We start from the raw sequence: 26,553 nt of genomic DNA, 5'->3' as shown, positions 1-26,553 counted from the left end.
AGCAGCACCTCGGTCCTAGCAAACTCTAAGAGACAGCCCATGCCATATCTCTGGACAACACCACGATACCTAGAACACAAACCATCAACAACACCAGAGAAGAACTTCCTAGAATATCTAGTGAAAGTAGCACAAGTAGGGTAATCACTGGAGCGTTTCTGCCTCTACAAAAACAACAAAAGAGAAACACCAAATCAACCACTCAAATAAATTACTACGCATTACTATTACTTAGTACAAAAAAATACATTGCAATACATTGAAAAATACGGCTACTAAAATAAATGAACTTAAACTAGAAAATCACAAAAAACAACATGAGTGAGAACACATATCAAACCAGTCAAAAATTGCTTCAGATAACTATTACTTAGTACAAAAAAAACATTGCAGTACATTTGAATAAATGTAGTTACTGAGAATTGGACTTACACTAAAAAAAATATAATTCATTGAGATAGAACTTCAAGCATTTTGCTTTCAGAAGTAGTAAAAACTACTGAAAATAATAGTAAAATAGGAACTAACCACATTCCTCCTTGAAGCAGATGATAATTTCCTCTTTAAGCATTTTACTTTCTGAAAAAAAAAGAAAAACACAACTATCACTTAAGAGAAAAGAAAAAAATGAAAAAAAATCAAACAAGAACGAAAAGTCCTAGACAAAATAAAACATATTTGATTAAGATAGAACTTCAGAAGAGCTTTGTCAATCCCTCCGTCGTCATCAGATAATTCCTGCATAAAAAACCATTAAAACTAAATAAGACAACCCAAAAAAAGAGGGGCAATAAAACTAAAATAAAAGGAAGCACAAAATAAATAAAATACCATAGACACAGGGTAAGAACCATCTTCTGCAAAATCATTAGGCACAAATGCTTACTACAGGAACATCCCAATGACAAGCTTTCCGTAGCTTGCCCATTTAAAACCTATAAAAAGGAAGGATCACAAAAAGGAAAAACAAAAAGATAAGTAATAACAGTGAAAGGCATCCAATTAAAACTCAAGCTATAATTACACTGAAAGAATTACACTAGAAAATACACTGTAATTACATTATAAAGTTAGCGCAATTACACTGTAAAAACTAGCACAACTACAACGTAAAAACTAACAGAAATTACATTGTAAGACTAGCGGAATTATACTGTAAAAAGACACCGTAAGACTGAAACATGAATTACAGTGTAAAAATAACCCTGAAGATCCTTGACCAACATTCATTGAACAGAAAAGGGTCAATAAACACCTAGAGCTCGCAAAAACAAAAATTCACTTGGCAAAATTCGCGGCCTGCGAGATAAGCATGACATGAGCAACATAAATAGGCAACATCACTAGGCGAAAAACATTACAATGAAGTACTGCACATCAATAGCTCTGCCAAAAAAGGTTTACTACACTGCAAGTTCTGGACAAATTACACTGTAATTACATTCAAGTGGATATACTGTAACTCTGACATGAATTATATTAAAAAACAACAACAATGAATATATTAACCAACAGTCAACATTAAAAATAAGATGACACAAAAAATACACTGAAAAATAACTCAAAATTCATGCCCTCCCTATAAGTAAACAATCAAAAATTAGCAAGCAATTCCCGGCCTACATAAAAGCTTGACATGACCAACAACATTAGACAACGTCAAGAGAAGAGAAAACATTACAAAGATGACCAAAATTCAGAGCCTACAGTGGCTACAAACAAGAACTCAGACTTCAGAGACAGGAGCTATAGGATCCACCACTTCGCCTACTTCCACATCAACCCTAGGACACATAAAAATGCACATCAACAACAACAACCAAATTGGGGAGGGGCACAAGATTTGAAGTGCGTCCACAAGAAAAACACAAGACCACGGCATGACGCATAAGGTAGCAGTGACCCTCTACAGGACGAAATGCAAAATGCAGTGAACATATATGCCAAACTAAAAAAGGGTGAGAAAAGGGCACAACAGAACTTCATGCACATAAATCTGCAGACCCTTGGTATTATCTACACTCATATCATGGGGGAAATACATATAAACAAGCATGAAATTCAGGAAAAAGTGCAGAACAAAAATGAACAAAAAAACATAGAGATGATCAGTAAGCCACCGGGATGAACATCAGCGGACAAAAACAACACAAACATCACAAAATTCAGGCGCTATAGCCACAACTCGACCTACAGACACAAGCTACAGGATCCGCAGCTGAAAACTAACACCACCTACGCATACCTCCACAACATCTGCAGGAAAACTAGCTTCTACGCGTACCTACACATCAACAACTAGAACCCTAAGGACGGCGCTCCTCCACATCTGCAGGAACACACACACCTCGGACATGGAGACTACGAGCAGCACACTGCAGGCTCCTACCAAATATTCACACGCGCACAAAACACACACATCACGGGCATTGAGAACACCACGGCAGAAACATACACATCCCGCGGATCCGCGAACCCAAAAATCACCTAGATCTGGAACTACATGGCCATGAAAAGCAAGCACAAAACTGCGAGAAAGACAGGGCAACGAACCAGAGCAGCCACGGGCGACAAGAACGAAGAGGATGCCGTCAAAATCCTGGGGCGGATGAACTCCAAATCGCCATGAACACGGGGAATCGTCTCGAGGAATCGCCCCGCCCTCTGCCGCCGCTCGAGCTCTCACTCCCTCTGCCTTATCCAAATGAGAAAGGGGAACGACACCCCGCTCCAAATTCAAAAGGGACAAAAACCTACAGTGCCCACCGGTTCGGCCGGGTCAAGGAAAAACGGGGAGAAAACCGCGCCCGATAAACAAAACCGACCCGAAAACCAGCACAAAAGAGCAGGACCGAGCGCGAATCTCGACGCGAGATCAAACGGACAGAAATTCGAACGTCAGCGAATTACAAAACAGCCGACTGTAAATTAGCAAAACCAAAAATTTAGAGCATCTCCAACAGGCGCCCAAAAAGAGCTCCGTGCACTAAAATTTCGTTTTTTTGGGTGCCGCACAGCTCCAGCAGATGCTGTAGCGCTAAAAGTTTTTGAGCGCGCGCTGAAAAACGCTATCGCGCGCAGCATATTTTGGGCTCCGGATTGCGCGCGCTTTACAATTTGCACTGTGTGCTTTTTGTGCGCGCGTTTTTGGACGTCTACAAAAGCGATGTTGGTCCCGGCGCACTAAAAGTGCTAAAGTGGCACGCTATAACTTTTATTGGGCGCCAAATTTTCATGCGACCGTTGGAGATGCTCTAAGGTCAACTCCACCGCACGATCCCAAATGGACGTCTGTTTTGTCCGGAATCTGTCCGTTTTGGGGTGGCAATGAGTGGCAAAACAGACATGCATGTCCGGGTATAGTTGGAGGCGCCCAACGCACCAACCAGCCCCAAACTGTTCGTCTCGGCCGCGCGCCTCACCCGCCCGCGAGCTCGCGCTCTGACTCCGCCCGTTCCCCGCTGTGGCATGCCGGCCGGCGCGCGCCCTGCCTCCACGCCACGCCCGCGCCGCGCCCCCTGCCCCCGCCCGCCGCGCTCGCCGCCGGGCCGTGCCCCGCCTCCTCGCCCCAGCCGCTCGAGCCCGCCTCGCCGCGCCCCGCCCTGCCGCCGCCGCGCACTCGCCCCGGCTGCCGCCGCACGCGCGCTCGCCGTCCCCGCCCGCGCGCTTGCCCCCGCCCCCGCCCGCGCTCGCCGCCGCCGCACGCGCGCTCGCCACCGCCCGCCGCGCTCACCCCTGTCCGCGCGCTCGCCCGCGCCTGTAGCCGCGCGAGCTCGCTGCTCTCCCCCGCAGCCGCCGGCCCGCCCCGCCTCGCCTCTCCACGCCCGCAGCCGCGCCCCGTCGCCCGTCGACGTGCCGCCGCGCTCGCGCACGACGCCTCCTGGGCGCACGCCCCCAGCTCGCAGCCGCACCCCACGCCGCCCGCAGCTCGCAGCCGCGCTCGCGCACGACGCCTCCTGGGCGCACGCCCCCAGCTCGCAGCCGCGCCGCACCCCGCTCTCCCGCACCCGCACTCCGGCGCGCGCAGCGCTCGCCCACGGCCGTAGCACAGTGGTGTGCACCGGCATGGGGAGGAGGAAAAGATGGAGAGAGAGAGAGGATGGTAGGTGGGCATGGTGGGCCACGTGAGTGAAGAGGAGAGAGGATGACAGGCGGGCCAGGGTCGCATGCACAAGGGACACTGCTGGACGAGAACGACCCAGAAAGCGTCCGCTTGTGTCCGATTTGGACGCAAACCCAGCTCAAATTTGGGTCCAGGATGGGGTGAGACCAGGGGCGGGCCCACTTCAATTCATGGGTATTCAGTCGAATATCCATTATTTTTGCGAAAAAACTAGGTATATATACTGTATAATACGTGCATGTGTGAGAAAAAAGGAAAAACTAAGAGAAAGTCTGATGGGTGCACGCATTATGTTTGCTTCCTCCCAGCCCAATATGAGAATGGTTAGTCGGCTTGATCGCTCGCACGAAAATACAGAGCGATCCATCAGGACCGTCCTACGCACGCAGAGAACTGCCGCATCGCCTCCCAAAATTCCGATCTCGCAAGCAGGGCACACGGCGGCCGCGGCAGGCTGGGGTGGACCACAGACGGGCGGCCGCCGTGACAGGCAGGGGCGGGCGGCGGCACCGTCGACAGTCCAGGCGCCGGGCGTGCCACTGCTACGTGCGATTGTCCGACTGAACATCCTGTGTCGGTATCATCGTTTTCTTCTGTCGTTCTTCAGACATTCAGACTTCGGTACATCTTGGGCAGTTCCACTGTCTAGCAATAAAAATCTTGAATTTTTCCTTGTAAACAATACATATGTAGAAGGGTTTTAATCTGGCTAATTGGCTTCTTATTTCGATATAGGATTCTTTGACTGAATTCATAGGCAAGGACTGAATTCTTAGACTTGTTTGAGAGTTGAGACCTCCTATTTCAGCACAATATAAGATATTGTAATTTGAGACTTGTTTGTCATGATTCATAAGGATGAACTGTTACTGTTAAGATGAGAGTCGTTTAGGGTTATTCAGTATAACACATTCATATTATTTGCAATTTGCGATGTGATTTTGCAATTATGACAATCAGTATTATTATAAAATAATTACTCTGAAACTTGAGTGATTTTTATGAATATAATATATAGTTCAGAAGACCTGCCACATCAATGTGGCAATATATCTATACAGTTTAGAACATTTTTTATGAACAATTTTTATTTCTATATGTTGATCAATTTTTACTTAATATAGTGTAGAACTAGTACAATTTGTTTCTATAATCCGTTATACGTGCCAAAAGGAGGGATATATATAGGCTTAACAAAATGTTTTCAAAATTTGAATACACAGCCTTTAATTCCTGGGCCCGCCCCTGGGTGAGATGGACCAGAAACGGATGTTTTTTACGGATGGGGTTATGCGTTGAGTCGTCTCATTTGTTCGTTTAACTCCAAACGGACAGACCCAGACGTTTTGGGGTCGCGCGCGCTCGCCAAAAATTTAGGGCTACCTTACTGTCCCTCTAACCTCGCGGCTCCTCGCTGCATGCATGCGCACGCGATGCTGGCCGGTGCATGCGCAGCACTAGTTCTACACAACAACACAAGCCATCCTGCATGCATGGTCGCTAACAACACAAGTCTGATGGTTTGTCTGTCTAGAGGCTAGAGCGAAGGGAGTTCTTTACCTAGAGAATCTATAGGTGATCTGAAAGTCCTGGTCTTGCTTGCTCTTATCGTGGTACTGATCAATCGACTGCGTGTAGCAACAGGGTTGCAACTTTCAGCCCTTGACCACACCCGCACTTTCTGTATTCTTTTTCTGAGTTCAGAATCCATTACAGTGCCATTTTCCGTGAACTGTGTATCAACGTGGTGAACCGTGATAGTGCAACATCATATGTCTACTCCGACAGACCACTATTCATCCGTGTGATTGGTTCATTTATAATCCACGTACAAAAAGCAACAAACAAACGGCACATATTTCTTTGAGAAGGGGAGTACCCCGGCCTCAGCATCACATGATGCACATAGCCATAAACCGGCGGCATTTTTCTGGTGTGGATGAAGCGAAGCTTTGGGCATGCCTTGCTGGGCTCTTTATATGCATTTCTTTAAACTTGCTTATTATTTTGGAAACTGATTCTGTGTTTGTGTCTTCTTTCCTTGCACCTAACACAATCAGGCTTATGAGAAAATTCAAGTTGTCTAGAATAAATAGAAATGCCAATCAAGTGGCGCATGAGATTGCTAAATTTGGTTTGATAATAGATCAGATGGTTTTCTTTTTAATAGTTTCCCATCCTGCGCGGTGCCTGCTGTAATGAACAATTGCAATAACATTTTTAATTAATTAATAAATGGGGAGGTGTTTAAAAACATGCGGCACGATTTACATGAACCAGTGTGATGTAGCAAACCAAATGTGCGGCATTGCAAAGACCGAGCTCCATGGAGCTCGTTTAAAAAAACAGATTATATTAAAAGTTTCAAAAAAATACCAATTTATTTCTACAGATGCATATGCATATTCTTTAACTACGTATAAAATTTCATCAAGTAATTTGATTATTAGCACACTACTCAAACAACACAAATATCTGTCCCGAATACAATAAAAAAACCATTTTAGTCTATGTATTTATCTTATTTGTCTACATGTATGCTTTTATCAGATTTTTTGAGGTGTGAAAAAAGTATTTTCTCTCAAAAGAAACTATATATGGAGCTCGCCCTCTAGTTGCACTTTTCGAGTAAACTGGGCATTATGACATCCCAATCGTTGGAGTATACTGTATGTACGATGTACTCTCTAGTGAGCACGACACTACTATACCTCGCTTCTAGCAAGGTACTACATTTGTACCAAATTATAAGACGTCTTTCCTGTTCAATTTTAACTGAAAAAAATACTTATAATTTGGTACGTAGAGAGTAGAACCGAGCATCGCCTCAAAGCACCCTCTACATTGGCCGGGCTGGTAGTAGGTGGCCCGTTGATTTCTTTCATACATGTAAAATCGTTCATTTTTTCATTTTTTTCTTACTTTTTGTATATATTTGAAATATTATAATACCAAAAAATAAGAACAATATTGACTGCACATTTGAAATTTTTTAATGCAGTGCAAATTTTTTTAACCTAATTTTTGAAAAATGTGATATATATCAAAAAAATATTTGGGACATTTAAAAAATGTTCACACATTTCAAGAAAATGTACTTGGCATTTTTAAATATTATAGAATGTAAAACATGTCTGTGTAGTTCAGGAAAAATGCTTTGTGACATTGAAAAAAATGTTATGACTTGTATTTAAAAATGTTTAAAACATGTATTTGAAAAAATGTTAATGATGTATTTAATTTATTAAAAACCTGTATAAATGTGAATACAAAAAAGTTAAATGAACAAGAACACTCTCTCTCTCTCTCTCTCTCTCTTTCTCTCTCTCTCTTCTTTACTGTCCCATATTAGCCTGTTTGTTAGTCCCGTATGCATGATACCAGCTAATATACCATCACTATGGCCAGCCTCAGCCTCGTCAATATCAGTTTTGCTGCTCTAATGCTCCTCATGTTCAAATGTTGTATAAGCCTGTAGCAATCTAGGATTGTAAAAAAGATATGAAGTGGGGATTCTGGGAGAAGCTGGGGAGGGGGCTATTCTGGGAGAATCGCCCAAAAGAACTATAGCCTATAGTAGGATTGATGCCTAGTCTAGAGCAAGTTCTGGAGCTTAGAGATGTGAGACCCTGACCGCGTCTTCTAGCAAATAGGTTTGTGACAGATTAACACGTGTGTGTGCGCGCGCGCGCTTATTTACATTGCTCCATCTAAACAAGGCCAGGGATGCAAATTGGTTTGTGTATGTATGTTACAAACTTTGAACATGATGCATGGTCGATTACTGAACTTAGGGTTTATTCATCAACAGAGCTAGCTACTTATTTTTTAACTTAAAACTGCAGTGCTCCATGCATCATCAACTCATCATCATCACATCACAAAAAGTAAAAAAGTTGATTCATAAATGCATAGTCCAACATACATTTCTCCATTGATTTAACTCGAGAATTTCATTCCAGAAGCAGCAGAATTCCTTCATGTATCTGAATAATGCTGCCCTTCAAACAAAATGATGCTCCAGACTTCACGAGTACGTTCAGGTTGCATGCAGGAGGTCCCTAGACTAGACTTGCTCGTCCGGAGCCGACAGCTTGCGCCTGCAGAGAGGGCACATCTCGCTCCCTTTGAGGGTGTCCGCCAGGCATGCGCCATGGAAGACGTGGGGCATGGAGCACCCGGGCCACACGGCGGCGTCGCTTTCCAGCAGCTCGAAGCAGACGGAGCACTCCTGCCCGGCGACCTCCTCCGCGACGACCTTCCTCCGCTTCGCCGGCCGCTCACCGTCGCTGTCGGCAGCTTCAGCCACGTCCGCGCACTGCACGTGCACCGGCTCTGGCAGGCGCAGCTCCATCCCGACGTGGTACCCGGGCCATGGCTCCGCTATCATGCCCTGCAGCGCGTCAACCACCACATCCATGCGCCCCCGCGTGTAGTCCTCGAGCCGGAGGATGCCGACGTCGGCGATCACCTTGAGACGCGTGGTCCCCGGCGGGATGCCCACGGCCACGTTCGAAACCAGCCTGGACCAGAGTTCCTGGAGCTCGCTGCTGTGGCGGGCGGGGTATATCAGCGGCGCCAGCGAAGACCCAGCCCACTGGAGCGAGCCCGCCGCGTCGCCGGCCGGCGGGACGGCGAAACGGAGATAGTGCAGCATCGTTTTCTTGGACACCTCCACGCCGCCGGGCGCCGCCTCAAACTCGGTGTAGCGGTAAAGCACCAAGATCTCCTTGCCTCCTCGTTGTTCTTGGCTGGCGACCGGGCGATCAGCCGGCGGCGGCACCACGACGGCGACGTCCAAGAAGCCGGCCGTGTTCCTCGAGGAGGCGAACCGCGGCGCCGGCCCAAGGAACCGGCCTTCCGGTACGTACTGCCTCCGGAGTAGCGGCGGTCCGCCCCTGACGCCGCTCGCCCCGGCCGCTACACGTGGGTCGATCTTGAGCGGCACCTCTACCTCGCCGTCGCTCTCCTCCTCCTCATAGCTGCCATCGCTGTCGTAAGACTTGCCGTCCTCCTCGTAGTAGTTGTCATCGCTGTCGTAAGACACCTCGTCCTCCTCGCCGTCGATGGCCTGATCTCCGCCCCCAAGTACCGGCTCTTCCTCCTCCTTGTCTCCCGCCAAAAACGAAGGCGACGGGAGCGCGAGGACGCAGCCTCGAGGCCCGACAGCCGTGCCGGAGGAGTCGCCGGGCTGCTTCATCATCAACGAAGCCATCTCCTCCATCGATGGATCAGCGCCGTCGTCGTCTCGTCGACCCTAGCGGGGTTTACTGATCGGCCGATCGACAGCGGCGCGATGGAGCTCCTAATTAAGTGGAGGTGGAGATGGAGCAAGATGAGAATTGCCCCGCCTTTTATCGACTCGCGCCCAATCCGAAACCGGCTCCAAGCAGGAGCAGCAGAATCGAAGATTGTTCGTGTTCGTTTCAAAATAGGAAAGAAACGCCTGCTGGAAAGCAATCGGAAAGAAAAGATATTTATCTAGCTTTCTATATAACAAATTGCACGAAATTGGAAAAAGAAAAAGCGCCGTTGGGGGGGATCGAACCCGGGTCACCCGCGTGACAGGCGGGAATACTTACCACTATACTAGAACGACTAACTCGTGATTTAATTTTCAGTCAGCTTGCAATTCTTTTCTTCTATATATGTGGTAATTCTAATTAGCAGTGTAGGGCGCAACTTGCCATGAGAATCAGCGATCAGCTAGCTGGCCTCAACTTGCCATGAGTAAAAAGGATTTTCTAAGCTTCTAACCAGTGTTGGCGCTTAGGCTGTTAGGCATACAGTAAACATCTTCCTACTACATGCAGTTACAAATTACAACACCAAGTTCAAGCTCCCAGTTACAATATCCTTTTGTTCATGCGTATAGATCGTAGAGTCATGCACACACAGGACACAACGTCCGGTTACAAGTTACAACACCAAGTTCAAGCACCCCCAAGTCACGTGATCCGCACCGGAACAGAAGAGGAGAGGATGCAGATATATTCGTCTGGGCAAATCACATCGGATCATGTGATCGAGTGGGAGGAGATGGAGGCGGTCTCTGCCATTCCAACGTCGATGGGCCGTGGGGAGCCTTCAGGGCTCAAAATCTGCCGCCGCCACAATGCCCATCACTTGTTTGACACTCGGTTCACATGCTTAGAGTTCCCGGATTTTAGTAAAGCTTGGGTTGATCCTACCTGGTCAGAGCAACTTCAACGGGCCGATTCAAACGGACGGCGCTTTTGTCTGCTTTTTATTCGTTTGGATTGACCCGGCGGACACAAATGTTCGGTGCTGTGTTTGGGTCGGCGCGAGCGCCCAACGCTGGTCCAGCCCATTTTGTCAGTGTGCCAAAAAATTTTTAACATGCATTTAATTAAGAGAAAAGTATACTTTTCATCCCTTAATTCTTTGCGAAGTCTAGATTTGGTCCCTCAACTTTAAAATCGGACAACTTGCGCCCTTAACTACTGAAACCGGCCAAGATTCATCCCTGGTCACGGTTTTGACCGCTTTTGGTGCTGTCCCAACCCGGTTTTGACCGTGCCGACTCAAATTCGCATACCTTTTCCAAGTCCGTTTAATGTTTTCAAATTCGGGTATTTTTTTCAAATACATGAACTTTTTAAAAATTTGTGTACTTTTCCAAATCTGCGTACTTTTTCCAAGTTCACGTACTTTTTTTAAATCCATGTACTTCTTTAAAGTTCCTGTAGTTTTTTTAAAATTCATGTAATTTTTAAAAATTGACATACTTATTCCTATTCACGTATATTTTTTTGGGTTTGAAAATTTTATGTGAAATTGAAAACATATGCGGATTTGAATATCTTTTACGCGAATTAGAAAAAAAATGTGTGGATTTGAAAATTTATGTCAACTTGAAACAAGTATGTGAATTTCAAACAAAGTTCATGGATTGGAAAGGAACACGGATTTGAAAAAAATACACGAACTTTAAAAAATATGCGGATTTGAAACAAGTAAGCGAATTTAAAAAACAGATGGATTTGAAAAAAAATACTTGGATTCGATAAAATTACACGAAGTTGAAAAAATACACTGATTTGAGAAAATTACGCAAATTAAAAAAATCATGGATTTGAAAAAGTACACAAATTTCAAAATAGTTCACAGATTTGAAAAAGGTATGTTTATTTTTGAAAAAAATGCACGACCTTGAAAAACTATGTGGATTTGAAAAGAGTATGTGAATTTTAAAAAGTTCACGGATATGAAAAAATTACGCGAATTTTAGTCGGAACCGGTCAAAACCGGGGTCAGTCAGCACCAAAACCGGTCAAAATCGAGACCAGGGACAAACCTTGTCCGGTTTCGTTAGTTGGAGGTGCAAGTTGTCCGGTTTCGGAGTTGAGGGACCAAATCTAGACTTCACCAAGAGTTGAGGGACGAAAAGTATACTTTTCTCTTTAATTAAACATAAAAGCCAGCCAAGAAGGCCGGCGAAAGGCCACATTACATTAATTAACATAAAAAAATACTAAAAACTAGACGACGCACAGCCCTAGGCGTCCTTGTCGGAGTCTGCGTCGGGACCGGTGAGGTCGATCAACGTCGGCGCAGGGCCGGCCCAGGGGAACGTCGTGTTCCAGAGGGCAGCGATGTCGGGCTGCGCCGCCGCTGCCTGGGCCTGGTGCGCCTGCTCTTCGGCCTCGCGCTCGAGCATCTGCAGGCGCTCACCCTGCCGGTGCCCATCGACCAGCTGAACGCGACGCCAGTGGTTGAGGTAGGCCGCCTCCTGCTTCTTCGTCGCCCCGAGCCAGATCGGCGGAGCGCTGACCCACTCACGCACTACTCCGGTCCAGGAGTAGCGCTCGAGGGGGGCCGGCTCCTTCGGCTCGGCTTTGGGTGGGGACGGCGGGGTCACCGGCGGCACGACGTAGTCGCCCGCCGCGGAGAGGGCCATGGCCTCCCCATGGCACCCTAGAAAGCCGCCTCATCCGCCTCCCTCCACCGCTGCTCCTCCTTGCTCTCCTTAATGACCGCCTGGTAGGCGGTCTCGGCCTCCTGGTCCTCGTCGCGGATGACGAGGCGGGGCGGTGGCAGGCTGCGGTCGACACCGCGGACGCCGCGTCGCCTCGCCTCCTCGTGCTCGAAGGCGAACCATCGAGCACAGTAGGGCGAGTCGACGACGTAGTGCGGTAAGGCGCGCTGCTCCGGCATCAGCAACGCCCGCCGATGCCGCACCTCCTCCTCATGAGCCCTCGCCGTGCGCGGCGCTGCCGGCACTGCGATCCTCTCCGGATCCAAATGCCAGTCATGCGGCAGCGTCGCGTTGGGGTACGGCAGAGGCACGTGGTGCTGCCAGTGCCACTCGGCCTGGTGCACCGGCACATTGATGCGCTGCCTCTGTCGGGGAGCGCGCAGCGGCGCGGGGAGGAGGGCGGGGAGGGAGGGGGAATGGCGGGCGGGGGCCTTGCCCTTGCCGCTGCTGCCGATGCCGGAGAAGAAGCCCATGCTGGCGGTGGCTAGGGTTGTCGCCGGCGTGGGGGCAGGGGTGGCCAGATTGAGACGGGGGCGAGTGGCAGTGGATGAGGACAGCCCCGCCACACGCCCGGCTTAAAAAGGACGACCGCCTTCACTGACGTGTGGGCCCAAGGTGGGCGGTCGTCATAAATAATGTTGACTGTCGAAATTGGACGGCCGCTAGGTAGGGACGCGGTGGACAACGAGAAGGCGCGCGAGGCGTCCGTTCCGCGTCCGCGCTGACGCATTCGCCGCCCAAAATTTGGGCGGCGAATGCGTCAGCGCGGACGCGGAGCGGACACGATTTGGGTATGGATCAGTGTGTTGGGCCGCCTCTTTTGTCCGCATCAATCCAAACGGACGGCGACGGACGAAATGGGTCGCCCCATTGAAGTTGCTCTCAGCCTCTATTTATCATGAAGACCACGGGACCCTTTCGTTTACATTTCTAAAGAGATTTCCAAGCCTACTGTATTTCATGGGGATTTGACAGTGCTTCGTGCTCGTGATATGGAGGGTTCAGGTCTACGACCCAGCCATCTGGAGTAATTTGTACCGTTCAAGATTCGTGTAGCACCTTAGCGGCTTGAAGAGGATGTTAATGAGATAGTGTAAGATTTCTACTGGCAGCTATGGGTGATCCCTCGATGCACCGCCATAGGCCCAAACTACCACTCTGAAGGGCTTAACAGGATAGACTATGCGAAACCGGGAGAGAATGCTGATTAGGTTTGGTTCCCGGCTAAAAACCTCAGTAACAAGATTATCTGAATTGAGGTACCTTGGGGCTTTTCCGAGTTGTACGAGTGGCTGTTTGGAACGTATTTGGCTCATGAATCCTACTCACATCTTGTGTGACCCTTTTAATAGGGTGGTATTCCTAAATGACTCAAGTAAGTATCAAAAACGAAGTGCAAAGTCAAATATATGTCATTTTGTTTTATATTTTTGTGTATGCGGGTCTCCAAGCACCTTTAATTCACCTCAATGGAGCTAAAACTGATCATATCTTCTCCAAGTTTATGTGTGGGTGCATATGCTAACGATGAGCACATCCCTAGATCCGCTTTGACTAGCTTGTGGGCCATGGGCGTTGTTTTTCTTTTCTCTTGAGTAGCGCGTTTGGTGCTTAGCGTTGCTAGCTATATGGTTGTCGTGTGAGACGACAACTTGTGCTGCCGCTTGGCCGGTGGGGTGATCTATGGGGCCTCAGCCATGGGATGCACCGTAATATAGCAGCGTATGATCTCTCCTACTAGCAGTTGGGGCACGCCCATGGCGCCGTCTGAGTGGTAGCTCGGTGGTGTCAGGTGGGAAAGCCCACATTCAGTTTCAAATATCGTTGATGCAAAAGTCAAGTAGGATTACAATCTAGAAGTCATGGCAAGAAAATATTGGTTCCAATTGAAGCAACATGCACCCATGCTTCCAAGAAGGCAAGACGGTGAAGCAACATCTAGATCACCTATCAACCTTTGCGTGTCCCGCCTTGAATTTGACTAACCATACAAGACTCTAGTCCAGATTTATCGCCTATATGAGGCTAAACCCGTAAGGGAAGTCCGGCCGAAGTTTCTATCACGGTCCCAAACGATGTTTGCAGGGTTCCCAAGTCCACTATCCGGGTGCCAGTTGGTACACCGGGCCATGGTGCCTAGTCTGTCCCAAACCCACCTGTACCGGATGCCACTTGGTAGACAAATAACACGACCTACAAACACCAGAAACTAGTTACATCTCCTAGACAAAAGATTAAGGTGATTAATAAGCTGAGAGGGGTTGAGTTACCGAAACCCAATGTGTGGTAATAGCTAGTCTCGAATAACATACACAGAACTCAGTTTTTAAGGACGGTCTCAACCAGACAACTCATCATGTACTCCTACATGGCCTCTCATCCCTACCTTTATCAAATGTGTTCACACATTTAACTCTCAAGATCAGAACATGATCATAATATTCCAATTCATTCCCAGATGAATCAGACCTGACATAACTCTAAGCAATAGCAAGCATGACGTGGATAAAATCACAACATGGCTCAAGCAACTCCTAATCATGGTAGGATGGTTTGGCTATTTATACATGACAATGATAGGTCATGTAGAGGAATGGTACAACTACCGCAACAAGTAGCAGTTGAAACGTTGTTGTCCTAATGCAATAAAAGGAGTTAATTGCACAGAGGTACCACAATTGGGACATTGGATGTGGCTTGTTCTTTTGCAAAATAGACCTTCACTTTTTATTTAATCACGCATCCATCCCATATTAGCCGAAAAAGGGCCTGCCAGAAAAAAAATTCTGACAAAACTACTGCATGGTAGGATGGTTTGGCTATTTATACCATGACAATGACAGGTCATGTAGAGGAATGGTACAACTACCGCAACAAGTAGCAGTTGAAACGTTGTTGTCCTAATGCAATAAAAGGAGTTAATTGCACAGAGGTACCACAATTGGGACATTGGATGTGGCTTGTTCTTTTGCAAAATAGACCTTCACTTTTTATTTAATCACACATCCATCCCATATTAGCCGAAAAAGGGCCTGCCAGAAAAAAAATTCCGACAAAACTACTGCATGCATGTGCGGCGATGATTCGAACACGCGGCGGGGAGTTCCAAGCGTGCAGGCGCTGCCACCACGCCACAGCACCATTTGCTTCCTATTGCACACGTGCTTGCTTTTATAACTTGACGTGTTTAGTTTTTTTTAGTATATGTTTTTTTTCGTGTCTCTTTTAGCTTTTCTCATATTTTGGTATTCTTCGAACAGTATATCCCGGCGATACTGCAGCCTTTGCTTCATACTAGGGGTTGGGGCGCCACCGGTGGCGCCTTTTGAGGAGGGATTATGCGCACTAATCAAGCTGACATATTTGTTAACGTGTTGACACTGAATTTGGTTACATGATCTTTTCAAACATGTGAAAATTTCCAAATCTGAACCGGACAGATAGTTTTACAAATAATAAAGCAACTCGTTACACCCTCACAAAATGTCTGGCTGACAGTAACCTAGGTGTACTATATGTCAAACGGAGTTTATCCAAAGTATGAATCTCACGGACTCTTATTCACAAATGAACAAAATATAAATCCAGAAAGCTAATAGAAGGAGCAAGTAACTAAGATTGGATGATAATAAGCTCTGGTAGGAAAAAATCATGCATCCATAAAAAGAAATTCCAATCTTAGAGGACAATAAAAGAGGCAATTTCAACATTGATATACAAGTTTTAGCTTAACACGCCTACAAAAAATCAAATTTAAAATTGGTTGATTATAACTCTATGTTTTCTTTAACCTGATACTCGTCTTCATTATTAATTTTACTATCACGGGTAAGCAGAGGCATCAGCATCATCGATCAATATTTTAGTTAATAAACCATGAAATGGAAAAGTTAGTTTGCTCTCTCGAAGAAACATCATAGTTTAAACCATGTTCACACACACCATCTAAACTATGCCTCTTGGTTCAGTTTTGATGAGGTGTGAACAGAGAAGAAAATAGTAAAGATTAACCTAAAAAGGGTGTGGAAATTGAGCTGCAAGGAAAACCTCAGTATGTTTTTTCTTTGTACTCTCCCGAAAAGTTATGTAGCATGAGAAACTTCATATTAGCATGTGGCATACATCATGAAGGAAGCTGCACCGAATTAGTCAAGGAAATGCAAAACTGCAGGTCAGAACTTTGATCACCACATTCGTGTCAAAGTGAGATAAAATGGACCATTGGCACATCCTCGTCAAAGAGAGCTAAAATGAACCATGGGCTATCAGTCGGTATAAATATCCACATTACGTCATCGACCCTGCAACCAATAGTACCATACTATCATAACCTTTCCAAGATGCACCATAACTTCATGAATCATGATTCAGAGACAGAACAATGGAGCAGGAAAAGAACTTAGTTTAATATTAACTACTTGTTGGTTTGAAGCCAAATTTAGTCATACAAATGAAGACGAAAATATGAGAAACATAAGACATTCCATATTTAATTAGTCTGCATTTTCTGGAAGTAAAAGCTCAGTCGTTCACATTCATAGCCATCATCTTATCCCAGCAATCTACAAAAGCATATTAAGATGCAGTTAGAAGAAAACAATAATAAGTACGTCCAAGCCAGAAAATCAATAGAATATCTTTTAACAAAACTATATGAAGACTATGCCTAATCTAACCTTTTATGGCATTTTTATCTAGATTCTTATGGAGGCACTCAGTGTGCACTACAGCCTCATCAACTTCGCCTAACAGAAGCATTATTTCTTGCTATCACTTGTCGTTGGCCACCAGGTTCATACTGGAAAATAATGAAAGAACAGAAATCAGTATTCATGTCTAATAGTAATCCCAACAAGAATTAACATTCTTCTGCCCCCCTCCCATCTACCAAAAAGAGTAGCACAAACAATGCATTTGCATTTACAATACAGGAGGACTATCTACCACACTACCGGCATTATCTAACACCCAATAGCAGAAGCCAACATTTATGTTTCTAATAAAGTGATTGGTCTTATTCTCAAAAAGAAAAATAAACTACGTGATTGGTCTAATTTATAAATAGCACAACTCGATGCAGCATCACTGTAATCTATCATAAATTCCCAAATCTACTTTTTTCATAATCCCGTATAACAAAACTCCATAATATTAAATCTTCTCTAAGAGCCAAATGCAACATGCTCGATGGAGAATATTTCTCAGTAAATAAAACTCGAATCAATACCAAATCGTTCAGATCCCAGGAGTTGCTCTGCATCATCAGTCATGCCAGCTTCCTGCTGGTCCTGAAACTGCAAGCAAGCAAAGCTTAGTGATAACTACAAGATCAGCAAAGAAATCCAAATAGAAGTGATGAACTGTTGGCATCATCAAGTGAGGATTATAAAGAATAATTCGCCCATTTAAGATCATTGAAACCGGTGTAAGGCAGATTCTTGCAATAGATGGCCATTGCAAAGTTTATGGATAAAAGATGACATGCCTTGCATCGGGACACTTTTTTTTGCCATGGAATTGATGTGAAAACCTGAAACGTCAAGGTTGTATTACCTTCATCTTTTTTAGAATGAAGAGAATACCATTACTGCATAAAATTGAAAGGTCAGTACATAAGTATTTTGTTTGCCTGGCATATAAGACGAACTAATACCAACCCATCTTACCATTCAAATGCTAGGAATTTTAGCACTGAAACAAAAAATCATACATGACCATTTTACTATTGAATTGATCTCAATCAGATGGAATGTAACATAACCCATATAACTTCTTGTGGAACACATACCATAATATTGTTTTGGGGTATATATCATTATACTTGCTAGGAGGGTTAGTGATACAAACCAAGAACACGAGAAAAATTGCCATCACAATGAAATATAATCGCTGCCTGCCATCCTGACTCCTGAGTTCCTAAAAGGCCCCACTAAGATTTTCCTGGACCAATGAAACACAAACCTGCACAATTTCTGAAACGGGGATAGATTAAGTATGTGAATCAGATGTAGTATTAAGAGAACAAAAAGTAGCAGTGCCATCAAAGGATTCACTTACAATCAACAACAGAAGCAAAAATACTCAAAAAAATGATGACATAAGAAGATTATCCAGCAATAGAAGAGAAAACTAAATGCAGCCGACTGTATCCTTATTATTAACCACACATTTAGCAGGAATTTCCCAACCATCATTCAAATGTGAATGAGAGCACATGAAGCCACAAACCGCAAGAAAAAATTCCTGATAACTAAAGTTTTTCCATAGCATTTAATTGTAATTATTCAAATATTGTTCAATAGATCAACAATACCATAGCGTTATCGTAAAAAGAAGAACTCAAGGTAAAGTTTTAGGTCATAATTCATGATATATGGCATATAAGAAATTTTGAATAGGTCAAGAACTCTTACAAAGAATAAATAGATCATGCAGAACACACTGGATTCACCACTGATGCAAATAATAGAAGCTCCAGCACTGTAAATGCAACTAAGCTCAATACAAATTAATAGGAGTATCTATATTTGTACACACCAGGACAAGATTTGCACCCACAAAAACTGATACACAGTGCTAACTACCACAAAACATGCAATTATTTTCGATTTCAGATGGTTAAATTTTCCAAAGTCTACAGGGTACTATTTATATAAGATACAACATCCTGCTTAGGTGATCACTGAAAGAAAAACAGTATCAGGTAGTACATTCAAAGAATTGAACCTATCAAGCACCAGCTAGTTCATTACATAGCAAACAGTAGGATTATGTGAATACATGGCTGCAGCCAAATAGGTTAGTTTGTGCTTCCAACAAATCTTTAACTACTACCCTTAAGCTTATTGCCCAAAACCTATACAAGAACTAATGTAGTAAAGTCAAGAGACAACAGTTAAATGCACACCACATGGGAGAACAGTTAATCCTTCTGATGATAAGGTTCCAAAATCTACGAGCAAGCCATTCGCTGCAAAGGATTATCGGGATTAGACTGAGGAGCTCACCTTGAAATGAACACGGAGGTCCCGGTCCATGGCCTTGGCGGCTGCAAGAATTAAGGAAAAATGCACACCTGAGAAACCCACAAATATGTGGAAATCATCGTACGAAACGGCGAAAACAGTGAGACTGGAGAGGACGTACCTCAAAATCGGGGGAACAGACAGAGACGCGGCGAGGACGGACGGGAGCTGCGATGACGGCGAGGAGGCGAGTCGTCCTGCCTTCTCCCACGACGTGCCGTCGCACGAATCCGCTCTTCCTCGTGCTCCTTCCGGAATTTCCCGCCGCCAATCTGCTTTGTCCCACCTCTTGCCTTCCCATGTTTCTTGCAGATCCACTGCCGCTGCCGCTCGTGTGTGCCATGAGGGGGTGGGCAAGGCAGTAGAGAGAGGAGGAAGTGGAGGCGGCGGCGACGGCTGGCGACGAGGGAGAGGGGGAGACGGCGTGTGGGGAGGGAAAAGAATTATACGAGACCACGTCTCACGCGAGACCCATCTTGATAAATGACACGTGACATTCACAAATCACAAATTATCCCTACTTCATTTAAAATCAGAGGAGAGAAAGAGATTAGATGCTTTGTGATTTGTGAATGCCACGTGTCATCCATCAGGACGGGTCTCACCTGCTAATCGTGAGACATGATTTTATATAATTTTTTTCCGTGGGGGAGAGGAAGAGACGAAGATGACTGCCTTCGTGGGGAAGTTCCTTTTTTTTCTCTGGCTATTTCTCTCTTTTTTTTTAAAGTTCTCTAGCTATTTTCTTTTGACTGAGGTAGATGTTACCTGCAGAAAATGTGTCCTATAATAACAGTAAAAATGGCATGCGTGGCATAGCCCAGCATACGCCCCTTTCGCGACTGTTAATATATTTAATGGCACACATATAGCCTTTTATACTTTGGATCATTTCGTTATTTTTTTTATATATTTTTTTCATGTCTCCTTTAGCTTTTCTCATATTTTGGATATTTTTCGTACCGTATAGCCCGGTCCTATTGCACGCTTTGCTTCATACGGCACACATATAGCCTTTTATATTTCGGATCATTTCGTTATTTTTTTATATGTTTTTTCTATCTCTTTTAGCTTTTCTCATATTTTGGGTATTCTTCTGACCATATAGCCCGGTGCTACTGCACGCTTTGCTTCATACGGCACACATATAGTTCTTTTATACTTCGGATCATTTCATTATTTTTTGTATATTTTTTTCGTGTTTCTTTTAGCTTTTCTCAGATTTTCCGGCGAGCGGCGCGGGTTGGGGCAACGGCCCGGCGTGGCTACTGCTCCGGCTGTGGGCGGCGGCGGTGGCGAGGTGGCTCGGCTCTCTAGGTGTGGAGGCTTCCATTCGCCGTGTCGGCATCACGGCAGCTCGGCGGGCGGGCTGCGGCGACAGCTGGCTTTCCGACGTCGGCTCGTTTTGACCTTCGATCCCTCACCTCGTCGTCCGGCCGCTATCTTCGTCAAAGGGTTGGCCCTCCCCCAAACTGCGGTCCGTCACTCGTCTCACACCCGGTAGCATGACCGAGCTCGTCTCGCGCCCGGTAGCAGAAGGGGCCGCCCCAAAAATATGATACACACACTGCCTATGGCCCGAAGAATACCCAAAATCCGAGAAGCTAAAAGAGACACGAAAGAAAACATATACAAAAAAAATATCCAAAGTATAAAAGGTTATACATGTGCCATATGAAGAAAAAGGTGCAGTAGTGCCGAGCTATACAACCCAAAAAATACCCAAAATCTGAGAAAAGCTAAAAGAGACACGAAAAAATATCGAAATGATCTGAAGTATAAAAGAATATATGTGTGCCATATGAAGCAAAGGGTGCAGTAGCACGTGACTATATGGTCCGAAGAATACCTAAAATATGAGAAAACTAAAAGAGACGTGAAAAGAACATATGCGAAAAAATAACGAAATGATTCGAAGTACAAAAGGCAATATGTGTGCCATATTATGAAGGAAAGGGTGGAGTAGCGCCGGGCTATACGGTCCGAAGAATACCCAAAATATGAGAAAAGCTAAAAGAGACACAAAAAAAAAAAACTAAACGAAGCAACGTATAAAAGGGCGCACGTGTGGCACAGGAAGCAAACGTTGTTGTAGCGGAGTGGCGGTGCCCGCACGCTTGGAACCCAAAGTCGCGGGGTCGAATCCACGCCGCACACGAGCATGTAAAATTTTCGTCGGTGTTTTTTTGGCAGGTCCTTTTTTCGGCTAACAAGGGATGGTTGTGTGATTAAATAAAAAGTGAAGGTGTTTTTTTGCAAAAGAGCAAGCCACGTCAGCACCTGACAGGTGGGCCCAGCTGTCAGATACACCATCAATACACTGTTATACGCGGTTTAGACTATTTTGCAACAAACTACCCCAAATATGGTACTGACATAGAAAAATTACGAAAAATAGCACCAATCCGCATCCAATGCCGCACACGAGCATGTAAAATTTTCGTCGGTGTTTTTTTGGCAGGTCCTTTTTTCGGCTAACAAGGGATGGTTGTGTGATTAAATAAAAAGTGAAGGTGTTTTTTTGCAAAAGAACAAGCCACGTCAGCACCTGACAGGTGGGCCCAGCTGTCAGATACACCATCAATACACTGTTATACGCGGTTTAGACTATTTTGCAACAAACTACCCCAAATATGGTACTGACATAGAAAAATTACGAAAAATAGCACCAATCCGCATCCAATGCCTCAATTATGGTACCTTTGTGCAATTAACTCCAATAAAAAAGAGCAGGAGTGAGAGATTGGGATTTTGTCGGAGTGGTCAAGGGGGGTTTGTTTGCCTGGCACTTCTGAAGATGGTACTGTTCTTCATCAATGTCAACGATCGCTACGTCGGAAAGTCGACTACCGAGAAGGAACAAACGCCAACAAACAAAAAAGAAACATGATCAATGCAAATACAACAATATGATGCATGCTCATGACATGACAATATGCTAGTGTTTGAGCTAATGCAGAATGCTACCATTTTAGTTGAGGTTCATTTGAATCAAAGATTCAAATTCAAAATCAAAAGGAAGCATTTGAAATGCCCTTTAATTTATTTGACCTGATCAGCACGCATAAATTGTTCAAACATGCACGAAAATGCCATAAACAGATTCTTCATATTTTTTTCCGATAATTTTGCATATATAAACCATTTCATTTTAGAGTTACGGTTGAATTTCTATTAATTTTTGAATTTCCAACCATTTTTAAATTAGAAATAATCCAGAAAATGATTGCTGCGTCAGCATGACATCAACGGTCAACAGGCCGTCGAGGTCAAACCTGACCAGTGGATCCCACTGGTCAGTGACACAGAGATTACATTAAGTTAGTTTTAACACTAACTACGATTAGCACGGTTAGTTTTAACACTAACTATAATTAGCACGGGCTCTGGACCCACATGTCATGAACTATCAACGTTAATCAAGTTTAAATAAAATTTTGCAGGGCCATGGGCCCATCTGCCAGTGACCCAGGGGTGATTAGGGTTAGTACTAATCGATGATTAAGTCGGAGTTAAGCCACTGGCGAGGTGCCGCAACGATGGAGGGCTGCGGGTTTTGTCTGCAGGCGACATTTTTGTTTGCGGAAGGGCTCTACGGAGAGCTAGGAGTGAGGCACGTCGGGTGGTTGCAGTGTTACATGGTCGGAGGTGCACCATAGCGACGGCGGCGAGAAATAGAGTGGTGGCCGGAGCTATGGCTTCACGGGCGCAACGCTTGCGGCTTGCAAACGCGCTGGCTAAGGAGCTAGCTAGGCTCCCAGGGATGCGGCGAGCACTAAGACGCGCTCAGGTGCAACATGTGTGTGCTGCAGCTACGGCGGCAACATGGACGCCGATGGTGAGCTCACGGGCTCGGCGGTGAAGTTAGCTAGGGCTCGAGCGTGAGAAGGGGAGCAGAGGGAAAATGTAGAGGGGATCACGGCGCATCCGATAGCTTCGTAGGCAAAGTCGGGGGAGCATTGTGGACGATGAATTTGACGACGTCGTTCGACGGCCGAGGCAGCGAAGACAGCGATGGTGGCGCAGCTGCAGGGTGTCCGGGGTCTCGATCTCTGTCTTGGAGAAGAAGTGCTTGTCCACGGAGCTCTAGGACAAGGCGGTTTGTTTCGGGGACTACGGTGGACGCGCCGACGACGAGCGGCGGCTCTCAGGTGCGCTCGGGTGGCTGGGGGCGCAAGCATTAGAGAGGGAGGGAGGCACCGCAGAGATGGGGGACTGAGGGAGAAGGCGATGGGCGTCTCCGTGGCGGCGCTAGCAGGGCCGAGGAGTAGCAGGCAGACAGGCAGGAGCTGCGCGGCTCAGCTGCGCGCCTGGCACGCAACTGCTTCTCCTCCTAGCAGGAGGAAGAAGACAACACTGCCCCTGGTGGGCTGGGCTTTCCAGCTCGGCCGCGAGGTAAGTCAGATTAGTTTTCTCTCGCTTCTGTTTTTCCATTTCTTTCTATTTTATTATATTTCTTCTGTTTTGTTTTGATTTGAGCAGTCAAAACATTTTATAAAATTCTGAAATTTATATGTAGATTATCTCGACTTGTCCAAAGCCGCATAACAAAATTCAGAATTATTGGATTCCTAAACTATTTATTATGAATATAAATCCAGTTCAAATAGCTATTGATTAAATTAAAAGGCCGAAAACAAATATTTTTAAGCCTCCTAAAATATTGGTTTCAGTTTTTTTGCTCTGTCCAATATTTTCATGGTTTAATAGGAACATTTTTTGGGGCTCATTTGAAGATATTTTTAATTTGATCAGTTCTAAAGTTCACGAGGCTTGAGAATTTCCTCAATCCCAATTTCCTTTGAAATTAAACATGATGCATGGATGCTTTAATGCAACTCTCTACAGTCTATTCTAGGGTTGTGACATGAACGGGACGAACTTTACACTCGATGAACAATCATCAGTTGATGAAATACAATATAGTGTCAAGCTATCTCATTCACACATCGAGTATTGATTGACCTATGCAACAACAGACAAACTTGCCGCCATCTGCCGACGCGACTATTTAAGCCGGTCGGTGTCCGCCTGGCGTAGCAAGTTTTGACTAAAATTTGAGTGCATGAGCTTCTGTCGTTGCAGGTGGGATCGCTACGACCTGCAGCGGGGTCGGCAGATGTACGCCAGCGTGCCCGGACCGTCCTATATTTGAGCTGGATATGAAGGGTGTGGGTCAGTCCAACGTTTGAGGTGCCCATCTGGGCAGGTTTTTTGTGACCGGGCCATCGCCCGGGCGTATACGGCGGATTTGAGGAGCCCGGTTGTAGATGCTCTAAGGCCTTTTAAAGATTCCGATACAAACTACTCCCTTCGTCTGGAAATATTTTTCATCAAAATGGATAAAAGGAGATGTATCTAGATGTATTTTAGTTGTATATATATATTTTTATTCATTTTGATGACAAGTATTTTCGGACGAAGAAAATACATATATAGTAAGATGAGTGGATCTACGATTAAAATACAGACTACATACGGAGCGGAAAAAGACTAGAGCGCAAATTGACCTCTTGTACTACAACGCTGCTAGCTTGTGCGTCGATCGGTGCCGCGCATGCTCACCATTGGCCACGAGAGAAAGGGTAGGGTACAAGGTGGAGGAACAAAGCCAAGCAACCATCTCCACCGGATCACCCTCTCCTGTCAGTGGTCAGACATCATCCTTCGCTTCTTTTTTCTCGGCGTATCCCCAACGGAGAGTGAAATAGTACGACCCATAACCCATTCTCTCTCTCTCAGGCAAACACGTACTACCCCAAGCTGCTATAGTTTACTTCAATGAACGTACACCCTACCCCGCGGCCTCTCTCCGAAATTTCGCCAGCGCTCAGGAGCGAAAAAAAGACACGCATGTTTTCATCTCTGTCTTTCGCAGCGCGGTCACATCCTCTTTGCATTACATCTTTTATTTGCGGCTGGGTAGGTGCTGTTAGAAGGGAGAGAGAAGATTTGATGGAATAGTTGCTGTATTGTTTGAGCCTCGTGGGCATATATATATAGGAGTATAATGATCTATTTGAAATACAAGACAAGCCAGAACAAATCCTAGTCTATCTCGTCTTTCCTAATAATCAATATACTCAACATCCCTCCACAGTCACAACGGTAGCGACGCAGACGGTGAGACTGGAGAAGAATCCCCACAGTCGTAACGGTCGATACATCACCGAGTCGTGGCTGAAGTGGCAACCGACGAGGTTGCTCAAGCAAGGCGATAGCCCATTGTGCCGTTTGTCGTGGTAGCCGAGAGCGTAGGTGGTGGAGCCGTGGTCGAGGTAGCAGTGCGAAAAATGCCGTGATCGATGTTGAGTCGGGGTAGCCGGTGTCGATGAAGTCGTCGTGGAGCCGCTGGCGCAAAAGGCGCCGAGTTAGACATGGACACAGTGGTGTCGAAGTAGTGGTGCGCCAGGAGAAAGACGTTGTTGACGACACGTCGCGGCGGGTTTGCCAAGCCCGAGGACACATCATGGACGAAGACACGCATCGGTGTTGCCAGCACCGGGCATGTGTAGACGGACGAAGACGAAATTGACGAAGCGCGGCACTAGGCTTGCCAGGCCCGGGGACACATCGTGAACGAAGGCACGCATAGCATCGGGCATGCGTAGACTGGGACCTGCACGAGTTGTAAGCCATGTCGGAGAAGTCGGAAAGGCCAGCAGAGAATGACTCGACGATAGTTGCGGCGCCAATCAGCGCGGGGCCGATGTCGCTCGCGGTTGTCGGAGTAGATGAAGTGGTCGGGGTAGATGATGACGACGCTAGCGACGAGCTGGTGCTGGATGAAGACGAACGGGGTGGACGGGCCGCGGCGGCGGCTACTGGGGTAGCGGCGGCGGCGGCCGAAGAAGAGCGGCGGTGGCGGCTAAGTTAGGAGCGCGGCGGCGATGCTCGAAGGAGGAGAAGAACCCGACAACATGACGAAGATCAGCGCGGACGGTGACGTTCCCGTGCCAAAGGATGCGACGTGGCGCATACTACGAGAAGTCGACGCGCAGCGACCGCGGTGGACCGCGGGCCGTGGCGCTACGGCCCGAAGGGGCGACACAAGGGCGGCGGACGGGTCAGGGCGACGGTGGAAGACCTCGGGGCGGTCGCAGGGACCGCGGGCCGCGACGCTACAGCCCGAAGGGGCGGCGTAGCGACGGAGTGCAGGTCAGTGCAACCGCGGGGACTGTCTCGGGACGGCGGCGTGGACCGCGTGCCACGCTCGCTACGGCCCGGCGGGGCGACGCAGCGGCGGCGCGAGGTCGGTGCAGCCACGGGACGGCCTAAAGTAGACGGCCTCGAGGCGGCGGGGGACCGTGGGCCGCGGCACTACAGCCTGAAGAGGCGACACAGCGGTGACACAAGTCGATGCAGCCGGAAAAAAAACCACGAAGCGGCGGCGCTGCGGTCCGATG

The 26,553-nt window shown here is 46.3% G+C and overlaps 1 protein-coding gene and 2 long non-coding RNA genes across 3 annotated transcripts; all 3 read right to left on the bottom strand.

The window, feature by feature from the left end:
* Positions 1–28: 28 nt before the first annotated feature.
* LOC147958594 (uncharacterized) lies at positions 29–2,729 on the bottom strand. Its single transcript, XR_015611366.1, has 4 exons — positions 2,554–2,729; positions 832–935; positions 529–738; positions 29–164 (listed from the first exon to the last, which is right to left on the bottom strand). It is a non-coding gene; the product is annotated as an uncharacterized LOC147958594 (long non-coding RNA).
* A 5,460-nt stretch (positions 2,730–8,189) lies between these two features.
* LOC147958593 (uncharacterized) lies at positions 8,190–9,347 on the bottom strand. The gene has a single exon (XM_087532201.1). The coding sequence runs from the start codon at positions 9,345–9,347 to the stop codon at positions 8,190–8,192; it is 1,158 nt and encodes a 385-aa protein (XP_087388327.1).
* A 6,209-nt stretch (positions 9,348–15,556) lies between these two features.
* LOC147958592 (uncharacterized) lies at positions 15,557–19,573 on the bottom strand. Its single transcript, XR_015611422.1, has 5 exons — positions 19,269–19,573; positions 19,130–19,170; positions 17,350–18,094; positions 16,799–16,920; positions 15,557–16,684 (listed from the first exon to the last, which is right to left on the bottom strand). It is a non-coding gene; the product is annotated as an uncharacterized LOC147958592 (long non-coding RNA).
* Positions 19,574–26,553: the final 6,980 nt, after the last annotated feature.

The sequence above is a fragment of the Triticum urartu genome, chromosome 7A (genome assembly GCF_056163025.1).
Source record: "Triticum urartu cultivar PI428250 chromosome 7A, HENAU_Tu73, whole genome shotgun sequence".
In the NCBI taxonomy this organism is placed as follows: Eukaryota; Viridiplantae; Streptophyta; class Magnoliopsida; order Poales; family Poaceae; genus Triticum; species Triticum urartu.
The sequence above is the reverse complement of the archived record's forward strand: the minus strand, read 5'-3'. Positions and strand labels throughout refer to the sequence as shown.